Source organism: Cimex lectularius, unplaced genomic scaffold (genome assembly GCF_000648675.2).
Source record: "Cimex lectularius strain Harlan isolate CLEC.00 unplaced genomic scaffold, Clec_2.1 scaffold117, whole genome shotgun sequence".
In the NCBI taxonomy this organism is placed as follows: Eukaryota; Metazoa; Arthropoda; class Insecta; order Hemiptera; family Cimicidae; genus Cimex; species Cimex lectularius.
The window spans coordinates 609,738-635,066 of NW_019392706.1; the positions used below are offsets into that span (position 1 = coordinate 609,738).

General features: G+C 38.7%; 2 protein-coding genes across 3 annotated transcripts in view; one reads left to right on the forward strand and one right to left on the reverse strand.

The window, feature by feature from the left end:
• Positions 1-9,653, reverse strand: part of LOC106666642 — a 69,916-nt gene extending 60,263 nt beyond the window's left edge. The window contains exon 1 of the mRNA XM_014393975.2: positions 9,457-9,653. The gene's annotated coding sequence lies outside the window, so the exon portion shown is untranslated. The remainder of the gene's footprint in view (positions 1-9,456) is intronic.
• LOC112126692 overlaps positions 1-25,329 on the forward strand; it is a 92,847-nt gene that overhangs the window by 62,415 nt on the left and 5,103 nt on the right. The window contains exon 2 of one of the 2 annotated variants that reach the window (XM_024226256.1): positions 7,677-8,050. The exons of the other annotated variant lie outside the window; for it this stretch is intronic. Coding sequence (XP_024082024.1) covers positions 7,677-7,846 — 170 coding nt within the window. The 3' untranslated portion in view covers positions 7,847-8,050. Of the gene's footprint in view, positions 1-7,676; positions 8,051-25,329 lie in introns of those variants that run through there. 2 annotated transcript variants of the gene reach the window in all.

Sequence of the window (25,329 nt, forward strand, 5' to 3'; positions counted from 1 at the left end):
TCCCGGTGATCCCTCCTGTAATGGTAACCACTTCCGAGGAAGGTCTTTCCTCGCCATAAACAAAATGATGATGTGCACTACGTTTAAATTAAAACACATGACTAGTGGAGTGGTGTTGCTATTCTGATATCCGGATGCTACAACTTGATTCACCCTCTTCGTGAGACTGGTATTAAATTTTCCTTTTTAAAAGAAAAAAAAAATTAAACGAAGCACTAAAACCGTTCAAGATTAACGAATTAAATCCCCGACCTCAAATTATGAAAGTAAACTCCTACGCTCACAACGGCCGGATATACAAAAATAAAAAATAACACCTACAGATAATTAACATTCAAGTAACGACATATATTGATTATAGTAATTAGAGACAAAGAGGGGAGGGGAAAAACCTAATCCACAGTAAAGGTGTTAATGCTAATCTTCCCAAGCCAAACTTGATAAACATAAATTTCAGTCAAGTTTAGAACTACGATAGCTATTAAAAAATAGCATATAAAATGTGTGACTGTGGAAATGAAGATTCTCGTAAAATGACAACGTTGTCCTTTACTGAAAAACAAGGCGAAAAGTTTAACTATGCAATTTACATACAATGGAAACAATGGTAAATAGAAATCATAAAACAACTCTACCACTAATTAGCTACATAGAATATATATGTAGAAAAAATGACCGACTCATTTCATAAAATGTGCCACTGACAAGGAAAAAATGAACAGTTGAGGCGACGTCAGGGATATAAACAGGGAGTGGCTACACTTCGACTTGTTTGACCATTCAACAAAAGTCTAAATAAATCAAGGCTGTTCAAAGGGAAGAAAAGAAATTCTTCCAAAACCTGCACTGCTGATATAAAAAAATTGTGAAGATGTCTCGAAGTCAGGGTTATAAGCAGGGCGACATAACGATGTTCAGAACCACTGTTATACCGCAAATGACTGCAAAAATGGAATTTGCTAATTTGGACAATTAATGTCCTAAATCCTGTCGATCAAATGAGTCTATTTTAAACTTAACTGTTTAATCAACCATAAAGGCAGTAGCCAGATGGCTCCAAATCAGAGTGTAATCAGGGAAAGGTAAAACGCCTTGCAGTACCCTAGTTATATTGAACAATTTTCTTATTGTCCGGTCGATCTAGTCAGGATATTTTAGCATCCGCTGTTTAATAGACAGTAGTCAGATGTCATTAAGTCAGGGTCTTAAGTAATGAAATGACCCAGCAAAAATGCAATTTGCTGATTTGATCAATTGCTGTGCCATCTAGACCAAGCTTGAAGTACAGAAGACCTTCCTTTTTCGAAAAAATCCAACTCTACTGTTGGCTTTAGAAGGAAATTTAGTACCTCTACTACTCACAAAAGACAATAGCGAGAATGCTCCAAATCAGGGTTATAAGTAGGGAGAGTCAATGGAGCCCTCCTTTTTTCCTAATTTGGCCAATTACTTTGCCGTCAGGCACAAGTACAGAAGAGCTTCATCGTGGAAATTTGGTACCTCTTTTACTCTACAAAGACAATGGACAGATGGATCTAAATCAGGGGTTATAAATTGTGAGAGCCATTACGAAGTTCACAACTCTGTTATACCATATAATTGTGTTTTTTGTCCAGTTGAATTTATCGGTTCATTTGACCATCTGGTGTGTAGCAGACAGTAAAGACAGTAGTGAGATTTATCAAAGTTAGGGTTATAAGCTGAAAAGCAAGAAGCTGACTCTTATTTCTGCTAATTTGGCCAATTGCTCTACTACCTGGCACAGGTGCCAAGTTCAAAGCAATCTCAAGGTTCTTTAGATTTTTTCAATATTCATCTTTTACCGTGAAATTTAGGAAAAAATTGATACTACTATTCATCATGCGAAACAATGATCACAAGGACGGAAGTCAGGGTTATAAACAGGGAGAGGCACGACGATGTGGAGGACCCTAGTTTTATTGGAAAGTTTTCTCTTATTTTCTGGTTGATCTGATCGGGGTATTATAGTTAGTTGATAGGGTTGATAGGTTTGATAGTCAGTAAAGATAATAGTCAGATTACTCAATGTCAGGGTTATAAGAGAGGAAAGGCAAGACAATGTGCAGCACTCTAGTTTTAATGCAAAACTTTCTTGTTATTATTATCCAGACGATCTAATGGGAGTATGTAACCATAACTCGGCTGTTTAATAAACCGTCAATTAAATAAACCAACTAGTCAGATGGCTCCTCAGTAAAAACAGGATTTTGTTAAACGAACTGGTTGTAATTTGTGACTGCTATAAATGACCAATAAAAAAATTATTAACATAGTTGAAGACAATAGGTCTTCACAAAATCGCACTTTTTTCCAGTTTATCATCGGCGTATCTTATCAGACTGCTGTTGAATAGAGCGTTTCAAACTATAGCGAGATGGATCCGTGATAAGGAACGTTTCCGGTGATCATGGTCCGGCCGTACTCGCTGTTTCGGTCTGTCAAACGTCAGCCAGTTTAAGTCGAATCGATCTTTTTCTAGGTTGTTAATATTACTGAAGAACGAAACGAGTGCGAAAACAGCGAAGACAGGCTGATCAGAAGTGTGTTGTCATTGTGACAATTGCTGTCAAGTGTTGGGTCTTTTTCCCTACATTTCAACCACGCCTTCGTAAAGAAACATTTGTCCGAAAACACGATTGATCTTCGGGCTTTTATTTCCAATTGTAGTAATGCCGGCAACTGAACCGTCCAGTTATAAAAGCTTTTCCCACGCGAGTCGTCGGCCGAAAGATTAAGATAGAACCGGCCTGGGGGATAACTTGTATCTTTTTATTCGACTCGGCTTAAAAACTTGTACTGACGACTGGCTAAAGGCGTTAAACGCTTGAAAAGGAAACATGCCAGGAATTCATCGCCCGTCCCACACGCCGTGGAGCGCCCTCCGGAAAAGTCCCAACGGGCAGGGAACCGTTTCAACTTTTACAATTTGATCTTTTTTTCTACCCACCACTGAAGAAGATTCTAAGAAGGGAAAAAATCCCGGGTTGGGTTTTAACAATAGTTGGTCACATGTGTGCAAGTATTTGATCTGAAACGCATCCCAAGGCTAACCACCTGTGGGTTCTTAACATGGCTAAATGCGACTAAACCATCAAGAATAGGCAGACCAGACACTCGGAGTTGGCCACTTGTAGCTTGTTACTTACATAGCTAAATCGCTTGACCCTCTTCACTGGTTAGTCTGGATGTTTTTTGTCCATTTGTCCTCCTATTGGGTTCTTACCATGCAACTAAACAAACGAGAATAAGCAGACCAGGACACTCGGAGTCGATCAGGTTGTTACTTACATAGCTAAATCGCCTTGGCCCTCTTCAATGGTTGGTCTGGGTGTTTTTCTTGCCTTTTGTCCTTCTTCTAAATTCTTAACATGACACGACAAAACCAACGAGGATAAATAGACTGGGATGGATGTAGTCTATCGACTTGTAGCTTGTAGCTTCTATAGCCAGATCGCCTTCGTTTTTCTGATCCATTTGTCCTATTTGTGTGTTCCCAACATGGCTGAATGCGACAGATCTAACGATGATACAGTGATTATTTGCCTAAAGAAAAAAAGGAGGAAGGTGTACACGAAGGCCTCGTGATAAATTTCAACGAGAACTGTGCTAGTTTAGATTTACGATACCGCAGTGCACATTCGGCGAACGACGGTACCTGTGCTGTCATAACGCTCGCGTGTTCTCCATCAATTACGGTTAAAAAGGGGTTGCCACCGAATATCAATTTCGACGGTGAGTCTCTGCATTGGCTGTAGCTGTCACTTTATTCATTCTACCATTTGTAACATACAGGTGGTCATTGCATACAAAACTAATTATAAATTGCTTTTTTACAAATGGCGAAGCCGAAATCAATCTCCGGAGATAAAATTTTAAAGCTGGTGTGATATTCTTTTTGAAAAGCGGTAAGGAAAGGTCTGTGCTGTCTCCATATTGATATCGCACATCTGTAAAGTTGCACGATTGTCCTTGTTGGCGAGCATAAAGCAATTCATGGGCGTGGAGTCGATAACTCTCAACCCTATGCTGACCAAGATCACATGGAATCAATTGTATCGTTCAGAACCTTCCATTGAAACAAAACCGAATTTAATATTCTTGTGACTTCCAATCCAATCCGACCGGTCTTCGAGTCGGGCGAAGTTATTATTAAAAATAACTCCTAGATCATAAACATGCTCACGTTTTAAGTTTTGGCACTTATTTTCATTTGATTTAAGATTTCCTCCTGTGATCTGCGAGGTGATGAACCTGCAATTGGGTTGTTACCGGTTATTTTGATCTGCCTATCCTAGTTGGGTTTTGGCATTTCGCCATCAGAGATCAGAACACACTGATGATGGTTGCATCAGTAACGGCGGGTTGATTATACTTGATCGACCTCATTAAACCTTGTTGCTACAGGTGCACTTTTAAAAAAAAATTTAAATAGACTAGTCTGTCTACTGTGACGTCACTTTTCCCAATAGGAATCAATGAATCCTATGATAGTATCAATGATAAATGTGACCGTTATATTACCGTCATTGCTGTTTTTTGTCAACGGTGAACAAAAATTAACTGTGCTCGGACGTGATATTTTGCCTCGTCCTTCAAGCTCCATGGATCCGTCTCCCAAGGCCTATCCACCTTTTCGGAAGATTAGACAACTTTCCGTAATTTTTCTTGTTCATTCGTGTTTTTTAAGGTTCTCAATATTCTTAAGGTCCTTCGAGAATAAGCGGACCAGGATGATGGGAGGTTAAACTAACAACAGCAGACCAAACCGCATTGTAAAATAAAATAATTCGTGTTAAACAGGCTCAGTGTAATTTAATTTCACGGCGTGGGCAAGGATTCGAACCCATGTAGATGGATGGTTAGGTCGTCCGACTCCTATTTGCTACCGCTTCTGGGTTCAAATCCCGTCACAGCCATGGTTTTTTAATTGAGAATAGTATTGAAAGAAGTATTGTAAAGTGGTTTGATCCATCGTCCTCAACACCCAAATGGTAGGTCGTCTATCAGGAATTAATTTACTTTTGGGACCGCGGTGGCCGAGCGGTTAGGGCGTCCGACTCGTATTTGCCACGCTAGCGGTTTTGGGTTGGAATCCTGCGTTGATTGAAAATGAGAAAAAAGTATTGTAAACTGGTTAGACATTTCAGAAATGACAGGAATTACCTTCGAGTTTTTAATATCTGTACAAATAGGGGTCCCAGGAACCAATGTTACTCTCCTATAGTAAAAAGTAATAGTTAATTATTTTTTAGGCCATCCCGGGGCAATCTCCGCGTTGAAAGAAAGTTTATTATAGGCCGTGACAAATTTGTCTGGGATTATTTTTTAACCATATCATTGGTAATAAAAAGAGTCCTATTGGATATAGTACTCAAGGTACTACCATAGTCAGAGGTATATGTTGAGGGGTTTTGTTTCGGAGGTAAGTAGAAAATTATGTCATAGCTGTGTCTGAAGGATTGTGAGTGTAATCGGGATATCTGAGGAGGCACAGGATTGGCAAAAGAATCATTCCATTAGGAAGAAGGATTAGGAACATGATGGAAGGACATGTTTTGGTTTGTATAAGACACCCTCGTGCCACATGTGGTCAAACGTGACAGCTCAAGAACCCTCAGGATTCTTTGCGCTCGAGGGATGAGCAATGTCTTTTGAGCTCTTTGAGAAGGATCTTCTAAAGAAACTAAATGAATAGGCTTGGGCCTTAGGAAGAAGCTGGATAAGCTTGCCGGGCTTTGGGAAAAGAATGATATTTGAGTATTTCCTGGCCAAAGGGCAGCCGGCAGTGTATCGTCCAGAAAGTGAAAAAAACGGAAAAATAAGACAAAACAGTATCTAATGTTATACGTCGTTTAAGAAAATAACGATTACAAAATCGTAAATATAATTTGACAAACAACATATTAATAATCAAAAATAATGGCGCCAAATGTTATTTACCTACATAAATCCAGGTGAAGTAGGCATAATAAACGACAAACGTATTTGACATTTGGAAAATAAGCCAGCCTCCAATTGTGACGAAATAATTTTTCACAGAACTTAACTGGCGAATGCGGGTTCTTAAATTTTTTGTGTTGGATCAACGATGCTATATTATTAATCCATCGAACTTTGCTATGATTGTAAATTTAGGGGGGACTTGATTTTTTGATCTTTCAGTTTATTAATACGCGCTGAAATGTTTTATTTGTCAGGTAAATATGAACGCAAAGTGGGGATCTCACAGGCAGACCCAGAGAGGTTAGGAAGGGGCACGAGACCAAAGACATACGGATCTTCAGTAGACAATAAAAAAAAACATACATTATTTTTTGAAACTCTCTGGAATAAACTGTATATTACAATAGGGAAGATAATAATAAGTGAACGAAATGAAGGCAAAAGCAGCCTAATTTGTGCGTTAAGCTATTTATCCTGCTGATTGAGAACGTAATTGCACGAAAAATGAACTTGATTTTATTGCAATCCGTCTCAAGGATTTAAAAATAACTCGACCGAGAGTTTAGTTTGACAAGTAAAGCCAGATTTTTCATCTCGAGACTGGTTCTCGTTCTTCAGCCTCGTTTCACTGGTGTAACTTTGGTGAAGGGGATCCCACTCTCGGACTCCCATTAATATAAATCATGACTGCTATAATTCTCTTACAATAGAAAAGTTTCAATCGACTCTGCACACAGAAGCATCTATGTTCTTGGTTAAAAAAGTGTTAATAAACTTAACGGTATGCGATTGTTACAACCGTTATTTGCTCTTGGTATTTACTTGTAATCTTGACTTCCATTACTTATTTTTCCTTTTACGATTGCTCAATAATTGTCGAACGTGTTAGCAGGAGGCTAAGCTGGGCTGTGCGAAGGACATGGACATTAAAGCTTTTAATTTGTTTCTTTATTTTCTTATCTCTCCTTTTTTTTCGTTCCCTGTCTTTCTGACTATCTATCGCTCTCTGCATTTGACACTCAATCTCTCTCTTTTGTCCCTTTCTTCCAGTTCCCTTTTCTAAAATTATGTCTGTCTGTCTTTATGTATTTCTGTCTTTCCAACTATTTCTCACTCGCTTTCCCTCTCTCTTTCTGTCCGCCTGTCTGTCGCTCTCCATCTCTCGCTCTTTCTCTCTCTCTCTCTCTCTCTCTCTCTCTTCCTCTCCATCTCTCGCCTCGTTTCCTATCTGTTGATGATTCTCAGTCTCTCTCTCCCTCTCTCTCTCTCTTCATCTCCAACTCTCGCTCTTTCTTTCTCGTTTCCTATCTTTTGATGATTCTCAGTCTCTTTTCTCACTCACTCTCTCTCTCTCTCTCTCTCTCTCTCTCTCTCTCTCTCTCTTGCTCCCTCTCTTCTCTTTACTTTTAGTATCTGTCGGTCTGTCGATAATTCTAAGTATCGGTCGCTCTCTCTCATGGACTCATTATTTCATTTTATGATCTGCCGAGAGATTGCACGATATGGAAAATTTATGAGACGTCTTTAGAGCATGTTGCGCAATTCATAAGTGGTGCGTTTAATTTGGCAGTTGAAAAGGGAAAAAAATATTTTAATTAAGGAAATAATACTCTCGAGTCGAACGACAGCACCGTATTACGTAAATTGTTTAAATATTCATTAAACCATTTTTGAAACATATGACTCTTTGACAATTTATATAACTGTTTCAGAAACTTTACCTCCTTCAGAATCAAGTTGCATCACTGGTCACGTTACCGATCGCCCCATGGGTCCGCCTATTCCTGCTGTTTATTGCGACACCCCGGACAAAGCTTGTCCCAAAGGCGTAAACAATCAAATAAACTCAAAGATACCAGATATACTTGTACATTTCTGTTAATGGGCTAATTAAAATCTGCCTTTTTTTGTAGTTTTTTACATACCATAAGTGAACCATAAGTGAAACTTTATTCAACCCTAATGAAAAGAGAGCTAAGGTAAGGCCTTCAAAATATGCTATCTGAAAATATCATTAATGGCTTATTTTTAATTAATGCGCCTGTTTTATCAGTTTTTCGAGTATTTCGAAAGGGCAATAATAAAACATCCTACACACAAGATTCCACATATGAAAGACATTAAATTGTACTGTTCAATTTATTATTTTTTTTATTTTATGATGACAAAATGATAAAATATATTCCCTGTTCTTCTATTCAATAAGGGCCTTTAAGAGCTTTAAATTGTCATGGCTTATGGATGGGGCTTTATTTTGTTAACTCCGTGAAAAAAAACGGTGACTTTGAAAAGTGTAGGCCGTGGAAGAGTGACGCAGAAACTGAAAACTAACAAACTACCGAGTGAGATAATCGCACAGGCCTTTGATAACGAAAATGAAAGCCAGAGCCGAGAAAAGAAACACTCCCAGGGGGGAAAAAGGCTGAGTTGCAAAAAGGAAATTTGCTACAGATTTTTTTTCTGGAGAGAGAGGGTGNGGGGGAGTGAGGGAGTGAGTGAGTGAGAGAGATGGAAAGAGAAAAATCGGTCGGCCAGAATGAATAATCGCCGATTTCCTTTTAGTATGTCAAGTTGGTATTTCATATTTGCTATAATCGCTCTGGAGATTTTGAAATATATATTACTTTTTGTGTCTACTTGGCATCTACCAGTTTTCCTAAAGGATTGCAATTCGCCCTTTACAAAAAAAAAGGAGAAAAATCGCGAGAAAGGCGTTAAAAATTAGACACCCCCGACCGTGTCATGAAGGTTGTGCAACTCGCGAAGCCGTCTTCGGTCGCAATATATTGCCCAATCGATGTCGAAGTGTTAAATCGAATTAATAACGGTCAATCTGGAGAGGAGACGGAAGAAGAGGCCGATTCTACGAAAGGCCCCAGGAGTCGAGTGGAGGTCGTTGGCTGAACAAGAACAAAGGGTCCTTTATGCCGCTCCGGAGAATAACGAAACGGCTGGTACTATCGTCAAAATTATATCCTACAGTCGAAATCGAAGTTTTTAACCCCTTCGTAGCTTATATAAACGCCTGGTCTGTTTCTTTCCAAACGTCAAATAAGCCGGGGGAGAAGACTGTGAAAGACAAACACACAATCGGTGAACTTAGAAGATCCTGAATTCTTAAAAACAAGCAGTACACAAAACAAAAGATAAATAAGGACCATAAAGTATCAGAAAGAACTATATTCAATAGTCAGTGAGAAAAATTTGGCATTTTCCTCTAATAAAAATATAAAGCGAAGAGATAAATTTTTCAAAGCCGGGATGGATTCAAAGCTCATTTAATTTTTAGACAAACCATAAGTATAAAAAAAGAAGAGGAAAAAAGACCACCATTCTTGTTTTAACCACCGGCCTCCAGGAAGGTGGTCGGACCGTTAACCGCAAGTTCAAGGATCCGAGGGCCATATGGGGATATTGATACTCTCTCCAGGATCCTAAGCCGGTCAACATCATCCAGCAAAGTTGACAATAAAAAAAAATCTTCCACCTTACCTTTTTATAGTTGAATACATCCGAAACAGCGTGGTGCATCGATGGGGAAAATTCAATTCACTCCGAACTTCGGGCGCGAACGGATCAAGCTCCTGAAAGGACTTGGCCTCGTCACGAACTGGAGACGTCTTGGACGGAGTGGGTCGACCTACCTTCTGCCTCTTGCGCCCCACCATATTCCTCCAGTCCACTATCAGTCCACCATCCCCGCCAAACGGCGCAACTCGCTTCACTATTCTCTTCCTATGGGATTTCAACGTTCCAACCTAGGTTTCTTCTACTTTTAATTAATTATTTTATAGAGGAAGGGTCTCCGAGCGACAACCAGGGAGAAAACGACTCGTCCAACTTTCTTCCCTCTGGAACAAAACAGAAAACGTTTATTTATAAAGAAAATACAAATATTTATGACAAAAAATTAATTTTGACCATTTTTATCTACGGCATAAGAACAACAACGACGAGAGACCAACAGATGGTTAGATGTTTCCTAGACTTTTATTCTTTCCGTAAATTAATAAAACACGTGTAAAGAGATTACGATAAAAAGGATATTCAACTACTTTTATCTCTCCAGTTTGCATCGGCAACAAATTTTACAGCATTGAGCTAAGTGAAGGGGAGTAGGTCGGATGATGGAGTTCAGGAGGAAACGGCGACCTTTTTTGGACCAAATATTTAAAAAAATTAAGCTGCAACCTTTGTTGCACAGAGTGAATCTGTTCCCATTAGATTTCAAGCTTTGGAAATGATTCAAATCATTTTTTGAAATTTTTGAATCTAGTGGAGTAACAGGACAACGAGTCCTGGGCTCCCTGGGATTTTTGAAGGAAACAAGACTGTTTTATTGCATATAGTACTGATATTTCATTTTGTATGCGTTGAAAGTGAGTGAATTTATGAGGTTGAATGTGTATCTATACTTTTATTGCAAGGGAGATCTGCGTGTATCGTTTTTAAGGCTTAATTGCGTGACAACGGGAAAAATCTAGAAATCACGTTTTTTTTTTTACACTTTAGAAAGGTTTTTTCGGTGTTTGCCACTTAATTGAATGCCATCATTACTTGGCTCCTTACAGAAAGAGCGTAGACGGCGAGTAACCTGGGATATTTGGAATAAACAGTGCCGTTTTATTGTATATAGTATTGATATCTCATTTTGTGGGTATTAAAAGTGAGTGTATTTATTAGCGTGAATATGTAGCGTATTTCCACTGGAAGGGGTATCGGCGCGTAACAGGACTGTTTTATAGTAGTATATAGTACCGATAGATATCTCATTTTTTGCTCTCTTTTCTGCATAACGAGAGTGAGTGTATGTGGGAGTGGCGTTGGTTGAATATCGAGTACTTTCACGTACTAACTGACTGTTATGAAAATAGGAAAAAGTGAGTGAAAGAGGTGTAAAATCTGGTTCTAAAGTATAACAGAAAATGTTAGGACGGATAAGATCGAACTTGGTGATAGTCTTAGGTACAATTCTGTGCACATGTTGTAGAGTTGAGCTTGTATGAAACCATCAATCAATTAACTGTTTTGGGGCGTCGGTGGCCGCAACGGTTTAGGCGTTGACACGGAGCTCATCACTGTAAGGTAAAGGTCCCGGGTTCGAATCCAGCGGCCCTGCATACCAACTTATATATAACCACTGCTGTTGCGACACCTCGTAGAAAAACCCCAACCACTGGTCAATACATAAAGTGCATGAAGTAAACAATAAAAAGTAACTGATGAACGACAATTTCTAGTACTACTCTCAGATCTACCTCATCAAAGTTACAGTGTACGTAAAATATAATAACTTTTTTTTGGCTGTCAAAGTTATTTATTTAGTCATTGACGTAAAAAAAAGTCGAAAACTATTATTCGTCAAAGGACCTTCGCAGAAACTACCAACTGCTAAACCTATTAGGACTAGTAATAATAAAACTGCTGACTGGAAACTACTGTAAGGTAAAGGTCCCGGGTTCGAATACCTAAGTACCTAAGGGAGACCCTATACCGGTGGACCCGCCATACTCTAAACTTAATTCAAAAGGGCGCATGGGATTTGTGGTTTTGACGTTAAACTTCCCTAATATTTCCTAGCTAGTTGAAAACGTGAAACTTTTTTCCGACAAATTTTAAATAAATATTAAGCTAAACGAGAGAAACAACCTGATTTCCCTAAAGTTTTAACTATCTAAATACTTAGTAGTTTTTCTCCCCTATTTTACCTCCTCCATCTTTACTACGCTTCTTGTTTGGCGCTGTTAGTCACAATCCTGTGGAATATTTCATAGGTTTTCTTGTCCATCGCAAGCCTCCGTTTTTCTGCTGGCCAACTTTGGAACATTTCGTTGAGCGGCTTTCTGTGGGTTTCGTAAGGTGCACATGTTCCATACCCTAGGTCGCGTCGCACCTTCCGCAGATTGCAGAGGTTGACAGGCGGGATCTGTACGACCTGAAGTTTCCACGTCCACTCAGGAATCGGGAGAGCCAAAAGTTGGGCTTAATCCACAAGGACGACATTCGGCACTTGTACTTTTGGGTAGTACTCAAAAGTGGTTCTGCCCTTTGCGCTGTGGGACCATCGATTCTGCCACTTGTCGAGGATCCATTTTTCCATCTCTGCTTTGGCCGACTGGTCAGCTTCCATGATGGAGTTCAATGTCTCTTGAATGGTGCGAAATCTTAAGCAGGCTGAGGACACAAGGGAGCCTTCACTCCGACACAGGAATGATAGAAGAGATATAGAAATTGAGAGCGAAAGAGGAAGTGACCAAGACAAAGAAGAGACTAGTAATAATAAAACTGCTGCCTGGAAACTACATACTCTGGAGGATAAAGTGTAGACCCGGAGCAGTTATTGCCAAGGAGATGAAGCGACAGGTTTTCTATTATTGTGAATGCCTCTTTCTTTTTTTTACTCTCCTCCTTCCCCGCCGTACCTAAGGGAGACCCTATACCGGCGGACCCGCCATACTCTAAACTTAATTCAAACGGGCGGGCGCATGGGATTTGTGGTTTTGAGGCTAAACTTCCCTAATATTTCCTAGCTAGTTGCTGAGGAATTAGGAGGGGAAAGGGACTTAAAAACGAGCTTTGAATTTAAATAAACTAAATGGGTGCTCCCTTGTTGTTTCTCTCTCACATATAGGTTTTGTCAACAATTAAATAAATAAATAATATAAATCGGAGGTTACAAAAGGGCTTTTTTTTCAAAAACACCGGCACCCTGAGGGTTGATATGACCTCTACTGTTGCGAACCCTCGAAAAAAAAAACAACTTTTATTAAGCAGTAGGGAAGTAAGGAATTCACAAAAATAGGTGGTGATTGTACCATAAGTAAATTTCTATAGAGAGCACTTCTTTACTTTGAATTACTTTGAAATATGGGTGGAAAAATAAACAACCTCTTTTCAAAGTACGAAGACTCGTGCAAAATATTACAATGACCATTAGATACTCGGCGAATTTAAAATTGATATGTCAGAAATGGAGAGATGCGTTCCTTTCCCACGATGCCGACGTGATTTTATGAAAACAAGGTTCACAATTGCAGGTGTCACATGTATTTTGAACGATCACCGTTACGTTATGAACGTGAAAGAACGAGCTTATCCTCTATATTCCTTCACCGCCAACACGATAATCTCGCAGTTTGAGGGGATTAAACGATAAAAAGGCCGATAAGTCATCGTCGATACGTCAAGGGTCGGGACCGAAAGGGCAATCGGATCGAGATGGAAGCCGGTGAAAAAATAAATCACCGGATTGCAAGTTGGGCGAAATCGGCCGTGTCGTGTTGCATGGAGGATTTACCGTTGGCCATTTGCTAGGAATCCGCTTGTTTACTTCTGGAAGAAGAAAAAATATTTATTGGTTTTCCTCGCGCCTCCTGCCACAAGTCCGTTAAACTCTCGATCCAACAAGAAGAAGAGAATCGAATGAATAATGTTTCGGCAACGTGATATATAAACAAGATGAAGTGGGTAACTCTGGATTTGTCTTTACGGATTAAGAACTTAAGTTCACCGCACCTTTGACGTCAGTAAGGATACATCTAGTCAAAGTTTTTCCTTTATTCGTTTTTAATGATCCTGGGTTTGTCTATTTTTTACAGACAGATCTCAAATTCCTTTACAGTTCAAAATGAGTCAAACTCTTCGAGAAAAGGCTTTGGACATGCGGTTACTTATACAGAGTGTATCAACTTCTACAGTCCACCCATTTAATTCGGAAACGATTAACTTAAGAAAAAAATGGTCTTATACAAACCCCCAGTTTCATTCGGCTAGGAATCGCGTGGTGGTAGCATATTTAGCATAACTTTCCCATCTGGTTGGGAAATGACACTAACTTTGTTTATTTTAAATGAGAACACCATTTTTTTATTGTACCATTCGAGTGTAGATTTTTGTAACAACCATCTTGTTACAAAAAGCGTACTCCCCCCTCACGCGTCCTCCGTAGGTCATAACTCAGAAATGTTCGATCCTATCAAAATTTTCCTCTCAGTAAAATGGCATAAAATAAGCTCTAGAATCGAACTGTACAATAAAAATATTGAATTCTCAATTATTATTCAGATATCGTGAGATGCGGTCTGGTGTGATGTAGGTTTCAGAAAGACATTTTCTTTATCTTGCCAACGTTTCGATCTTTATTGAGATCATCTTCAGGGCCTGGGATTTACAAACATTGTTTACATTTAACAAATACATTTAGGATGTGGAAAAGTGAATTTATACAATGCTTTATAAATTTATACATTTATAAATTCACTTTTCCACATCCTAAATGTATTTGTTAAATGTAAACAATGTTTGTAAATCCCAGGCCCTGAAGATGATCTCAATAAAGATCGAAACGTTGGCACGATAAAGAAAATGTCTTTCTGAAACCTACATCACACCAGACCGCATCTCACTATGTCTGAATAATTATCGATTAACGGTCACTAATCTCTACACATTGAATTCTCATTTAAAATTATAAAGTTAGTGCACTTTCCCAGCTGTTACCACCACGCGACACCTAGCTCAAATTAACTTGGGGTTTGTATAAGAAAATTATAATAAGACCATTTTTTGCTAAAGTTAATCGTTTCCGAATTACACGGGTGGACTATAGAAGTTGATATACCCTCTACAGCTAGATCGACTTCGCCCTCGACACTGGTTGGACTTTAGTTTTTCGTCCGTTTGTCCTCCTTAACATGACTGAATGCAACGCTAGGATAGTCGGAGAAGATCAACTTGAGCTTACATGCGTAGTTACCATCGCTTACTTCAGGGGTTGGCCCGTGTGTTTTCTTGTCCTTTTTGTCTTTCTGCGAGGTTCTTAACAGGACTGAATGCGACAATAGGTAGACCATGATAGTCGGAGAGGATCAACTCGTAGCGGGTAGTTTATATAGATAATTACCGTCGCCCAATTCAGTGCCCAGCTTTTTTCTCATCCGTTTGTCCTCCTAATGGGTTCACATGGCTAGATCCTATAAAACCAGAGAACATAAGTACAGCAAGACGTGATCGAGACACTTGTAGCTTGTAGCTTCTATAACAATATCGCCTTCGCCATTTTCAGTGGTTGGTCTGTGTGTTTTTTCGTCCGTTTGTCCTCCTAATAGGTTCTTACCGTGACTGAATCCGTCAATAGTCGACCAGGACAATCAGATTTGATCGACATGTACCTACTATCAATATATTTACTTATATAGCTTGTATAAGTAGATAGTCTTCGCTAATTTCAAAGATTGGACTGTGCGTTTTTCTTGTCCATTTGTCCTTATTTGGGGTTTATAACACGGGTCAATGTGAAAAAAACGATCGAGGATAAATAGACTGGGGGAGACGGCGTCAAAGAACTTGTAGCTAGTAGCTTATAGAGTTAGATAGCATTTAACTGTTTTAATGGTTCGTCTGTGCGTTTGTCTTGTCCGTTTATCATTTTAGTGTGTTTTTAACTTGTTTGATTGCGGAAATACCAGCAAGGATAGGCAGACCTGTGTAATTCAATTCAACTTTTAGCTGGTAACATATGTGGCTAGTTCGCCTTTGCTCCCTTTAGTGATTGGTCTGTGAGTTTTTCTTGTTCTTTTGTCCTTTTTTGAAATTCTTAATATGCCTTAATGCGATAAAACCAACGAAGATTGGTAGACAGCAGTAGTCGGAGTCAGTCAACTTGTAGGTCGTAATTTACTTTTTTCCTTCTTTCTTAACATGACTGAATGCGGCAAAACCAGAAAGGAGAGGTAGACCAGGACAATCGGACATGATCAACGTTTCTATGTTTTTTATCAACGTCTTGGATGTTGTTAATCCAGGTGGAAGATAATAATTGTTTTTGTTTTACTATCCACGAAAATCCTAGACTCCACATAATCTAAATATTTGTTTTTCCATTTGAGCACGCGAGTCAGATAAGTTTGGATTGAATGTGCGGAAATTCTCCCGAGATTCGTGGCCACCAGATCTCAGAACGGCAGAAGAAAAAAGATTCGCCGAAATCAGACCGTGATGTCCTATTACCTGTTTGCAAGGGCAGTTTTCTATGTAACACCAATCAATCATGGTGGTAAACCGCAAAAGAGCAAAGCGACAGCAGTAAAAAACCAAACGACCCCAACGCCAGGAATAACAACGCTTCGTGTCTTATCTGCAATCAGTGTTGTCCCGGGAGAACTATAGTCATGATACCCAACCTAATCGCAGTTTAATGTAATAACGCCGACCAGTTTGCATCACTCGAATCAGTTTTGGCTGATATTTTTCATTGAAAGGATTATTAAATTATCTCCATCGTTCTTTACCTCGAGGTCGGTGTCATAACACCGATAGAAGTCTTAAAAATATCCTTTCTTTGAACTACAGTAAATTAAGAAAATAATTTTTTATACATTTGAAAAGAAAGCTTAAAAGGAAAATCCGCTGTATTACATAAAATAGAATATAACATTATCTTTACAGAAAGTTAAATATGTTACTAGGATACAAAATCGATACATTTCTTCGGTTGATGTGACAGAATAGGCCAGCCTTTGGTTTATCAACCATTCCATTTCTTGAAAGACTAATGTTCAGAAATTAAAAGAACATCTTGTATCATGCTAAACTAAAGCATTATTTGTGCGTTTCCTAAATTTACTGCGCAGTTTATCTGGTCGTTTCATGATCGATCTACTTGACTTCGACTCGTTGACTCGTCAAGTCCCGCCAAAACCTGTCTAGCAAAATGAGCTTCAAAAAGGCAGACTAGGATGATTAGAAACATGAAGCTATATCATTTTTATATCAAAACAGCCTAGTAGGTAGTAGCATCATTTTTGAGAAGTTTTGATTGGATGTACATTTTATTGGATGGCTTGGAAGGCTTCAACTGACCTACAGTGTTGCTACGGGTAATCAGACATCTTAGGAGGAATTTTCCAAGCAACTTACTACGTCCCAACCTCAATGTACACTATGACCCTTATTTAAAGGCTTGATCCGTACCCGCTTTTTCAAATTTCACTACAATCTTTTAACTACTACTTTACTGCTCCACTTCCACTCTCCTTCGAGAACTCTCCACGTCGTCGCCTCAAATGAAGATAACCCCGTGACTTCTTCGCCCTTAATCCTTATCGGGTTAAGGAATCCGATAACAAATTAAGTGCAAGCGTAGGCACGTTATAGCACTTCCTGGATCAGCGCTGGCCAAAAACCTTGAACGACTACGATGACTTCGAGGACTGAAATCAGACATGACAGTAAACAGCAAACTTACTCTAGAAAACAGTACTGTGACTAATTTGGATTTGAGCTTGGCGGAACTTCACAGTTACCAAACTATTCAAACTGTCAAACAGTGGTGTTGGTGGATATGTTTCTCCATAAAGCACAACTGCTGAAATTTCGCCCTTAAACTTAACTGATTTACAGTGGAATATTAGGTAGTTCAGGCAATTACAACTTCTCCAAGCATTAAAGTTAAAGAAATAATTTTAACCTCAATTAAAAAAAATTAACATCTTGAGCTCCCCGAAGAATGGTGCAAAATGTGAAAAATAAAATTGAACCAGGACAAATGCACTAAATTCACGTTATATAAAGAGTCTTGACCAAGTTTATAAGTTAATCAAGGAAGCATCTAACAAGTTACATACTCAGGCCTATAGCCAAACTATCGTGGAATCCTCAGGCAAGACTAACGAAAACTTGGACGACTACAAAAACTTCTAGGATCGAAATCAGACATGACTGTAAAAAACAAACTAACACTGCAATACAGGCATAATGTGGGGTACCACCAGGCTATATAATATAAAACTAATCCAAACATTCCGATCTTCTTCAGAAGCCCCTTACGACGTCTCAACATTCCTTTTGCCAACGAACTAATTCAAAAGTTTAAGACCAACCTCTAGATCCATCCAAACCCTACTACCTAAGTCCTCTCTGAGTATCTACTTTTTCCCAACTCGAGGACCCGTCACGTTGGCAGGCACGCAGCAAGTATTCGATTGAAAATTACTAAAAATAATTATCCAATTTCCTTAATACGTCTAAACCTCAATGTCTACAATGACCAATGATCCTCGTTAAAGGCTTGATCCTCCCTTCTTTTAACTCATCATATTCCTACTGCCCAAGCCCTTAACAGTACATTCCATCCTGATAATCCTCCACGTAGTCTCAAATAATGATATCCCAGAGACCTCCTCACCCTCAATCCGAAATTAAGTGGCAGCGTGGGTTTCTTGTAACACTTGTACTGGATCAGTCTCTGCATAAGGGGTTGGTCGACTGTGAAGACTGAAATCAGACATGACATAGTAAACACAAACTACTTTAGTGACTCGAATTTTTGGTAGACCTGGGAAGGGCCGGTGTTTAGGGCACTGTTGTTAGAGTTAACGATGTAAAAGAGCTGATATTGCGATACAAATTTCATGTAGCTGGCAGCCACGATAGCTGTGAAGAATGCGATAAATACTGAGAGTACCCTTCCTCCTGTAGCTTTTTCTGTGGCTTGCTCCATTACAGAGTTATGGATTAGATCTCATCGACGAGTTGCTCTATGGTTGAACCCCTGCTTATACACAGAGGCGCTGCAAACCTGGTTGCCTGCCGACTGGAAGACGGAACCATTGCTGGAGTAGTGGCGATGCCTGGTGGAAACTTGTTGATGTCTTGTTAAACTTGGACAGACGGTTTCAGTTTGTATTGGCCGGATTGGATGCACTTGATTGGCTCGGAATAACTTCATAGTTGCACTGACATAGTCTAGTGTATAGTCTTACACACAAAGACTTCGAGGATTGAAATCGGACGTGTTAAATAAACAAAATTTGCTTGAGGATTTTTAATTGGAAGGATTGGCTACACTACGTATGTCTTCTTTTGAAACAATGGTGATGACGCCATTTTCCTCAATAAAACACATATGCGGGGTGTTCGCCCTCAAACACAACCTGACCCCGACTCTCTATTAAGTGGTCAGAGCAAACAAAAGTCTTCAGAAGAATTATCGTAGCACACTATATTTCTAACCTCACTGTCCACAATGAAGTTAACGTACCTTAGGGTTGAAATTTCAATCCAATCTTTTGAACCCTTCCTAACTGTACAGCTCAAGCCTTCTTCATTACCTACTTAGTTCTGGCTGGACCGTTGAGTTACGATAATAGATTCGGGCAAACTGTGCTAATCGTGCAAAGTATGTCGAAGTAGAGAGGTTTTGTGACTTTTAAGTGTGTTAATTCAGAACTAGTAGCTGCTAATCCAAACCTAGTTCTCTCCCTCCTGTTTTAAACAATTTTGATCAAATAATACGCTTGAATAAGCTTTTTCATTTGGGAAAAGTGATTAGATAATCTGTTTTGTTGGTATACACACATTTTTTATTGAAACGTTGCTAAACACAATTTCACCCTTTACAATACGTCTAGGAAGGAACGTTCCATTTTAAAATAAAAGCGTAGATTTTTTCTGACATAAAATAGTAAAAACTGAACTAATAATACATTGAAATAGCAAATTAAACCTAGCGTACAGCGTTCGGAATCTTCAAGAACAATTGGTCGAATTATATTAGCAATTAATAGGCTTATTGTTGTCTGTGTCAAAATTGTACGCAGATGGTCGAACGTTGAAATCGGCTAGATAGACTTTTACTGAATCGTAAAGACGTTTCTCAAATTTGAGATGGATAGCCCGAGGTGGAACGAACGGGATCGAAACAGGAAAGTAGCCGTGACCCTGTTCGAACGAAGCAAAAACCGGTACTTGCCACAACGTCGAGTTGACATCTATTGTCCGTCGGGATCTTCGACCCTTGCCTAATAAGTAGCATTTCCCTTTTAATTAGTAAACCGACCTTTAGCTCATTTCATCTGCGAAGAAAGACACGAACAAGGTATTAATTATTGTCGCCGCTGTGAAATCCTATGGTCGGTGTTTTTACACTTTTCGTCCATTTGTTATACTTGAAAGTATGTTTACTACCTCTTCAGGCTTCGTTTCGGTTTCGTTTAATTTTCGAACCAGAAAAAAAGCTTTAAAAATATTTTTTTAATATAAATAAAATATACGTCTTAAATTTAAAACAAAACATACACAAAAGATATGATTTTGCCTAAAAACCTCTAGCATTATCCTGGAATTTTATTCTTCAGTGTGAGGTGCGGCAACGCGTATTCGGATATCAGACCGATCCAAGTTGTCTTCTCACAAGGGAGCATTCTTGGTCCCATTCTGTATACCACTGGCACATTCATTAGAATTTGCTAAGTCTTTTTGAGTACGCCATCATCGGCTTCTAATGACACGTGTCCTGGATCAGTTCTAGTAAAAGAGCTTTGAGGACTACGAAGATTTCAAAGACACAAATCAGACATGACTGTAAACAACAAACTACTTTAGCCACTGGGATTTTTGGTGGACCTGAGAAGGGCCGGTATTTATAGGATCTGTTGGAGTCTGTGAAGGTCTAGAAAAGCTGACATTGTAGACGACTTGAATACAGTGTAGCTGGCAGCCACTTCGACTGTTGAGAGTGCGATAAGAGTTGTAGAGAGCACCCTTGCACCAATTTTGCCAACTAATCCGTTCCCTCTTTCAAAAGTTCCAGACTAAACTCTCCAATCATCCAAAGCCTACTGCCTACGTTCTCTCAAAGTATCTATTTTTTCCCCACCCGAGAATCCACCACGTTGCATTAACAACAATCCAAGCATTCCAATGAAACATCCTAAGAAGAATTATCCAAGTTCCTTACTGCGTCTCTAACCTCAATGTCCACAATGGCCAACGACCTTCCTTAAAGACTTAGTCTGCTTCCGCTTCCTCAAGTTTCACTTCTATCTTTCAACTCATCCTAACTATACTGCTCAAGCTCTCTCCAGTACATCCCAACCGAAGAACACTCCACGACGCCTTAAACGTAGATGACCCCATACATCCTCGCCCTTAATTCGATAACAAATAAAGTGCCAGCGTTGGCTTCTAATAGCACATGTCCTCCTGGAACAGTCCTGTCAAAAGAGCTTGGACAAAGACTTCAAGGAATGAAATTAGACATGACTGTAAAGAACAATTTACTTTAGCGACTGGTAATTTTGGTGGACCTGAGAAAGGCCGGCGTTTAGAGGAGGTGTTGGAGTCCGTGATGGTGTAGAAAAGCTGATTTTGTAGCCGATTTCGATACAACCGGCAGCACCTCGGCTGTTGAGAGTGCGATAGTGTTGAGATTGATTGTTCTATTAATGAGTGATGGATGAGATATCATCACTCACTATGTATGCTCTATGATTGAGCCTCATTGAGATTGGGACATTGCTGGAGTACATGCGACTGCACTTGATGGCTTGGCGGAACCTGATAGTTACACTCCGTACAAACAGTGGTGCTGGTGGCCATCTTCCTCCATAAAGTACATCTGCTGAAATGGATTTTGCCTTTGCATTTTCAACTGACTTAAAGTGGCATTAGGTCCTCCGTAGTATGAGTTGCTGTTACGTAACAGGGGCAGCTGATGGGCCGGATTATATTAAAGAGATGTCCCGAGAGGTATTGGGTCTTATATTCTTTTCAATGTTTGTCCTTAATGGTCAAGGATCTGGTCACCCTGTCCATGTGCTGTTTCTGCATATCTTTAAGCCCTCTTTAATTATATTAGATCAATGTATGGCTCATTTTAGCCCACTTCTTTGCCTCAGCCAACTCATGTCCATGTGGACCTTCGATCCCAAACTTCGTCGTACGGTTTTTAAACTAAAGAATGCATTTTTAACTTTTCTATGTGGCGCTTTACTTACGGTTATGCTAAATTCTATTTAAATGTTTTTCTAAGTTCAGTAATTTTTGACAAAACAAGGAAAAACCAGAAAAGTCTTGATCTACCAATTGAAAAATCAGTAATGATTCATCATTCCTTTAAATAAAATCAATAAAATAATTTTTACTTAACAATATCCTTTAATATTTCGTACGTTTTGACCATCTTACATCGCTTTTTATTTTGTATGGCTGAATTAATCTTTTGTCAATTAAGATTTGGAAATGACGAGTCGTGGGACAATCAGAAACGGTACAAAAGAATTCATTATTTCTCAACCAAAATGATCAATTGTTGCAAGCGACTGTCTGGCAGCGTGAGGTCTCGCATTGTCCCCGTGGAACAAAAGCGGACTGGATCGATTCTCATGAAGGGCCGAATTTAAAACGATCGGGCTTTCGAAGATGGCAAACTGCATCAATCGGCAGTTTCTATATTGGTCAAAGCTTAATCACAACGAACGTCCTTGTTCCTTTGCAGCTTTGGCCATCATCAGTGGTGATTCACGACTCTTCCTGGTAAAAGGATAACAATGGATGTGGTTAATACTTTGTCTCCGTCCCTGGAAAAGGTGAAGAACATCCTTGTTTAAGACGAGTTCAAACTCAAAAACCAAACTGCTTTCTCTGTTTCACCTGCTCGACACAAATGAGATGCACCTTCAAGTGGCAGGCCAAAATCCAATTTCAGAGATACAACACATCAACAAATCCTAAAAATTATATTGTCAGTTAAATATGATTTATTTCTTTTCTCATGTTGCAATAACCTTTGCAAAATAACCTATGTATCTCTAATGTGGTGGACCAAAGCTCAACACAAGCTAGCTTCCCAAACACTAAGCAGCATACAAAGGTTAGCAAACCTATGTACCACATGGGCAATGAGAACACCCCTACAGGTGCTCTACAAACTCTGCCAAACCTACCTCCACTCGTACAAGGAGAAGCTAGGAAAAGTTCATTTAGGCCCAAAAACAATCAACACACAACCACAATTAATAAAATCAGAGACCTATCCATAGAAATGGGACTGGCTACATGATCCCGGAAACATTCTTTACAGCATCCTGTAAAGTTTCAATAGACTATAAAAGGGATTAAGAACTCAGGAAAACATCAAATACAATGATATGCTATATAGATGGTTCCAATACAAACGAAGGAACAGGACTGGGTGTTATTTGTATAAGCCCAAAATGTGAACTATCACACTCATTAGGGGAGCCTTCGGTCTTTCGAGCAGAATGCCGCCAGTGCTTGTGCCCTAGAAAATTTTAAAAGAGGTTACACTAGCTAAAAAATCCTCATATGCTCGGATAGCAACAATGATAAAGCATTAGCGTGTAAAAAAATCATATCAAAACTAGTCAGTGAATGCATCTAAAATTTCCAAATCCTGGGGAAACACAACAACATGATGTTATCTCAAGTGCCAGGAAACAAAGGAATTTTGGGTAAAGAAAAAGCACACATGTTGGCCAGAGGGGCAGAGGAGGGATCAGCAACACTATATATAGTGTATTGAACAGTTGGGATAACAAAAATAAATGCAGAATTCCCATCACCGAATGTATTTTTTTTTTTTTTAAGGGGATAACCTCTAGGGGCGCTAGACACAGTAAACTTGTTGTTTTAGCAATCCGCACCAAGAGTGGCAAACTTACTGCTGCATTGGAGGGATATGTCTTGTCTGAGAAAACATCTACATAACATGGGCATATTTAACGATGATCCAAATTGCAGATTATGCAATGAGGAGGAAGAAACAGCCACCCATATCATCTTCGAATGCGAAGCAACGACTCAATGAAGACAATACCTGGGATACAGAAAAAACCTTGGGAATGAAATTGCAGCAGCGAATGACCTGATACTTCTAAGAAGAAGGATTGAGTCTATTGCACTGAGCTAAGGAACTAGGAAGGTACAATAAGCCAGAAGGTTGCAGTGCCTGGGGAGCACAAACCCCTCTCCGTAGTATCCATCAGCAGCAGCATCACACGTTGCAAAGAACACAAAACCTTTTCCATTAAAATTGTCCAGCATGTAGTTCGCGAAAAGTGATGGTGTTTTTATGCGAGCAAGTCGCAAAAGTATCTATCAAGTATTAAAATTTCCGACCACGTGCGGGTATCCACTGATGATAGCGTGAAAACCGGTTTCGTTGTTTGTCCCTTTCTTGGTGTCTGAGCGCCTCCCAAATGGCGTTAGCCCGTTGTGGACACATATTATAAAGCGGTTCTCGTATGTTTATCTATTTAAACTAAAAGTTACGCCATTTAGTTTCTTGTAATAACCGATCTTGTAGTAACTACCATGTCTTTTATATATTTTATACTTTATGGCACCAAACAAACGATGTCTCAAAAATCCAGAGAAACTCGGTTTTGATAGCACTGACAAATATTATCTTGAATCTGACAAGTTCGATGATGACGACAGTGCTGATATACAGTGGAAGCGAAATAGCAGCAGCATTTTCAGTTATACAACTTTTTTTCCAGCAAATCAACCCTTTCCCCGTCAAATAGCCCGTTTTAATTTCAAATGAACATTTTAATTTCAAATTACCCCTTTTTAATTTCACATTAACAGTTTTTTTATTTCAAATTAACACTTTTTATTATTATGTTTTTTAAATTTCATATTAACAGGTTTTTAATTTCAAATTAGCAGTTTTTTAATTTTCAAAATAACTTTTTTAATTTGAGATTGACTGTTTTTTATTTTCAATTAATTTTTTTAAACTTCAAATTCCCAGTGTTTTAAATTTCAAATTTTGTTAATACCAAATTAACTCTTTTACTTTTTTAAATTACAATTAAAATAAAAAATTATGTAAAATTAATAATAATGTAAAGTATAAAAACAAATGGTTCTTATAATTTGAGATTTTTTCCCAAAAGAATTGTGCTCTAAAAAATCATTAACTTCTTATATTTTTTAACCAAATTACCCATTTATTTTCTTGTTGAAAAGGTTGTTTTCATTATCTTCGCCACTTCCCGACATTAAAAAGGAAAAACAACTAAATAACAACGAAAGAAGAAAAAAATTAACACTTTTAATTTGACACGAATATTTTTTCCTTCGAATTAACCCTTTTTGATTTAAAATTAAACATTTTCGCCGCCAAAATAACACTTTTTAATTTGAAATTAAACATTTTTTGCATCAAGTTAATCATTTTTAATCCTCACATTAACTTTTTTCTTAGCTTCAAATCAAACCTTTTTAATTTCAAATTAATCCTTTCTTAAATTAACCCTTTCAAATGCTGGAATTATACCTTACGCGCTTACATGTCATACCATCCCCAAGGTTTTTTTTTTCATCTTTTAAAGAAAAGGCTAGTTTGAAATTAAAATGAGTTAATTTGATAGAAAAAAGCTATAGTGATGATGAACTAAACGTCGATGAAAATAATGATAATTATCGCCAGCTCTACTTAACCCAATCCATGTGCACGCCCTGTTAGCGCGAAATAGCCCAAAAACGTATTTACGTTTATAATCAGATGAAAGTTGTTAACTTTATTGAAATATTTGACATCAATCTATCGAATGT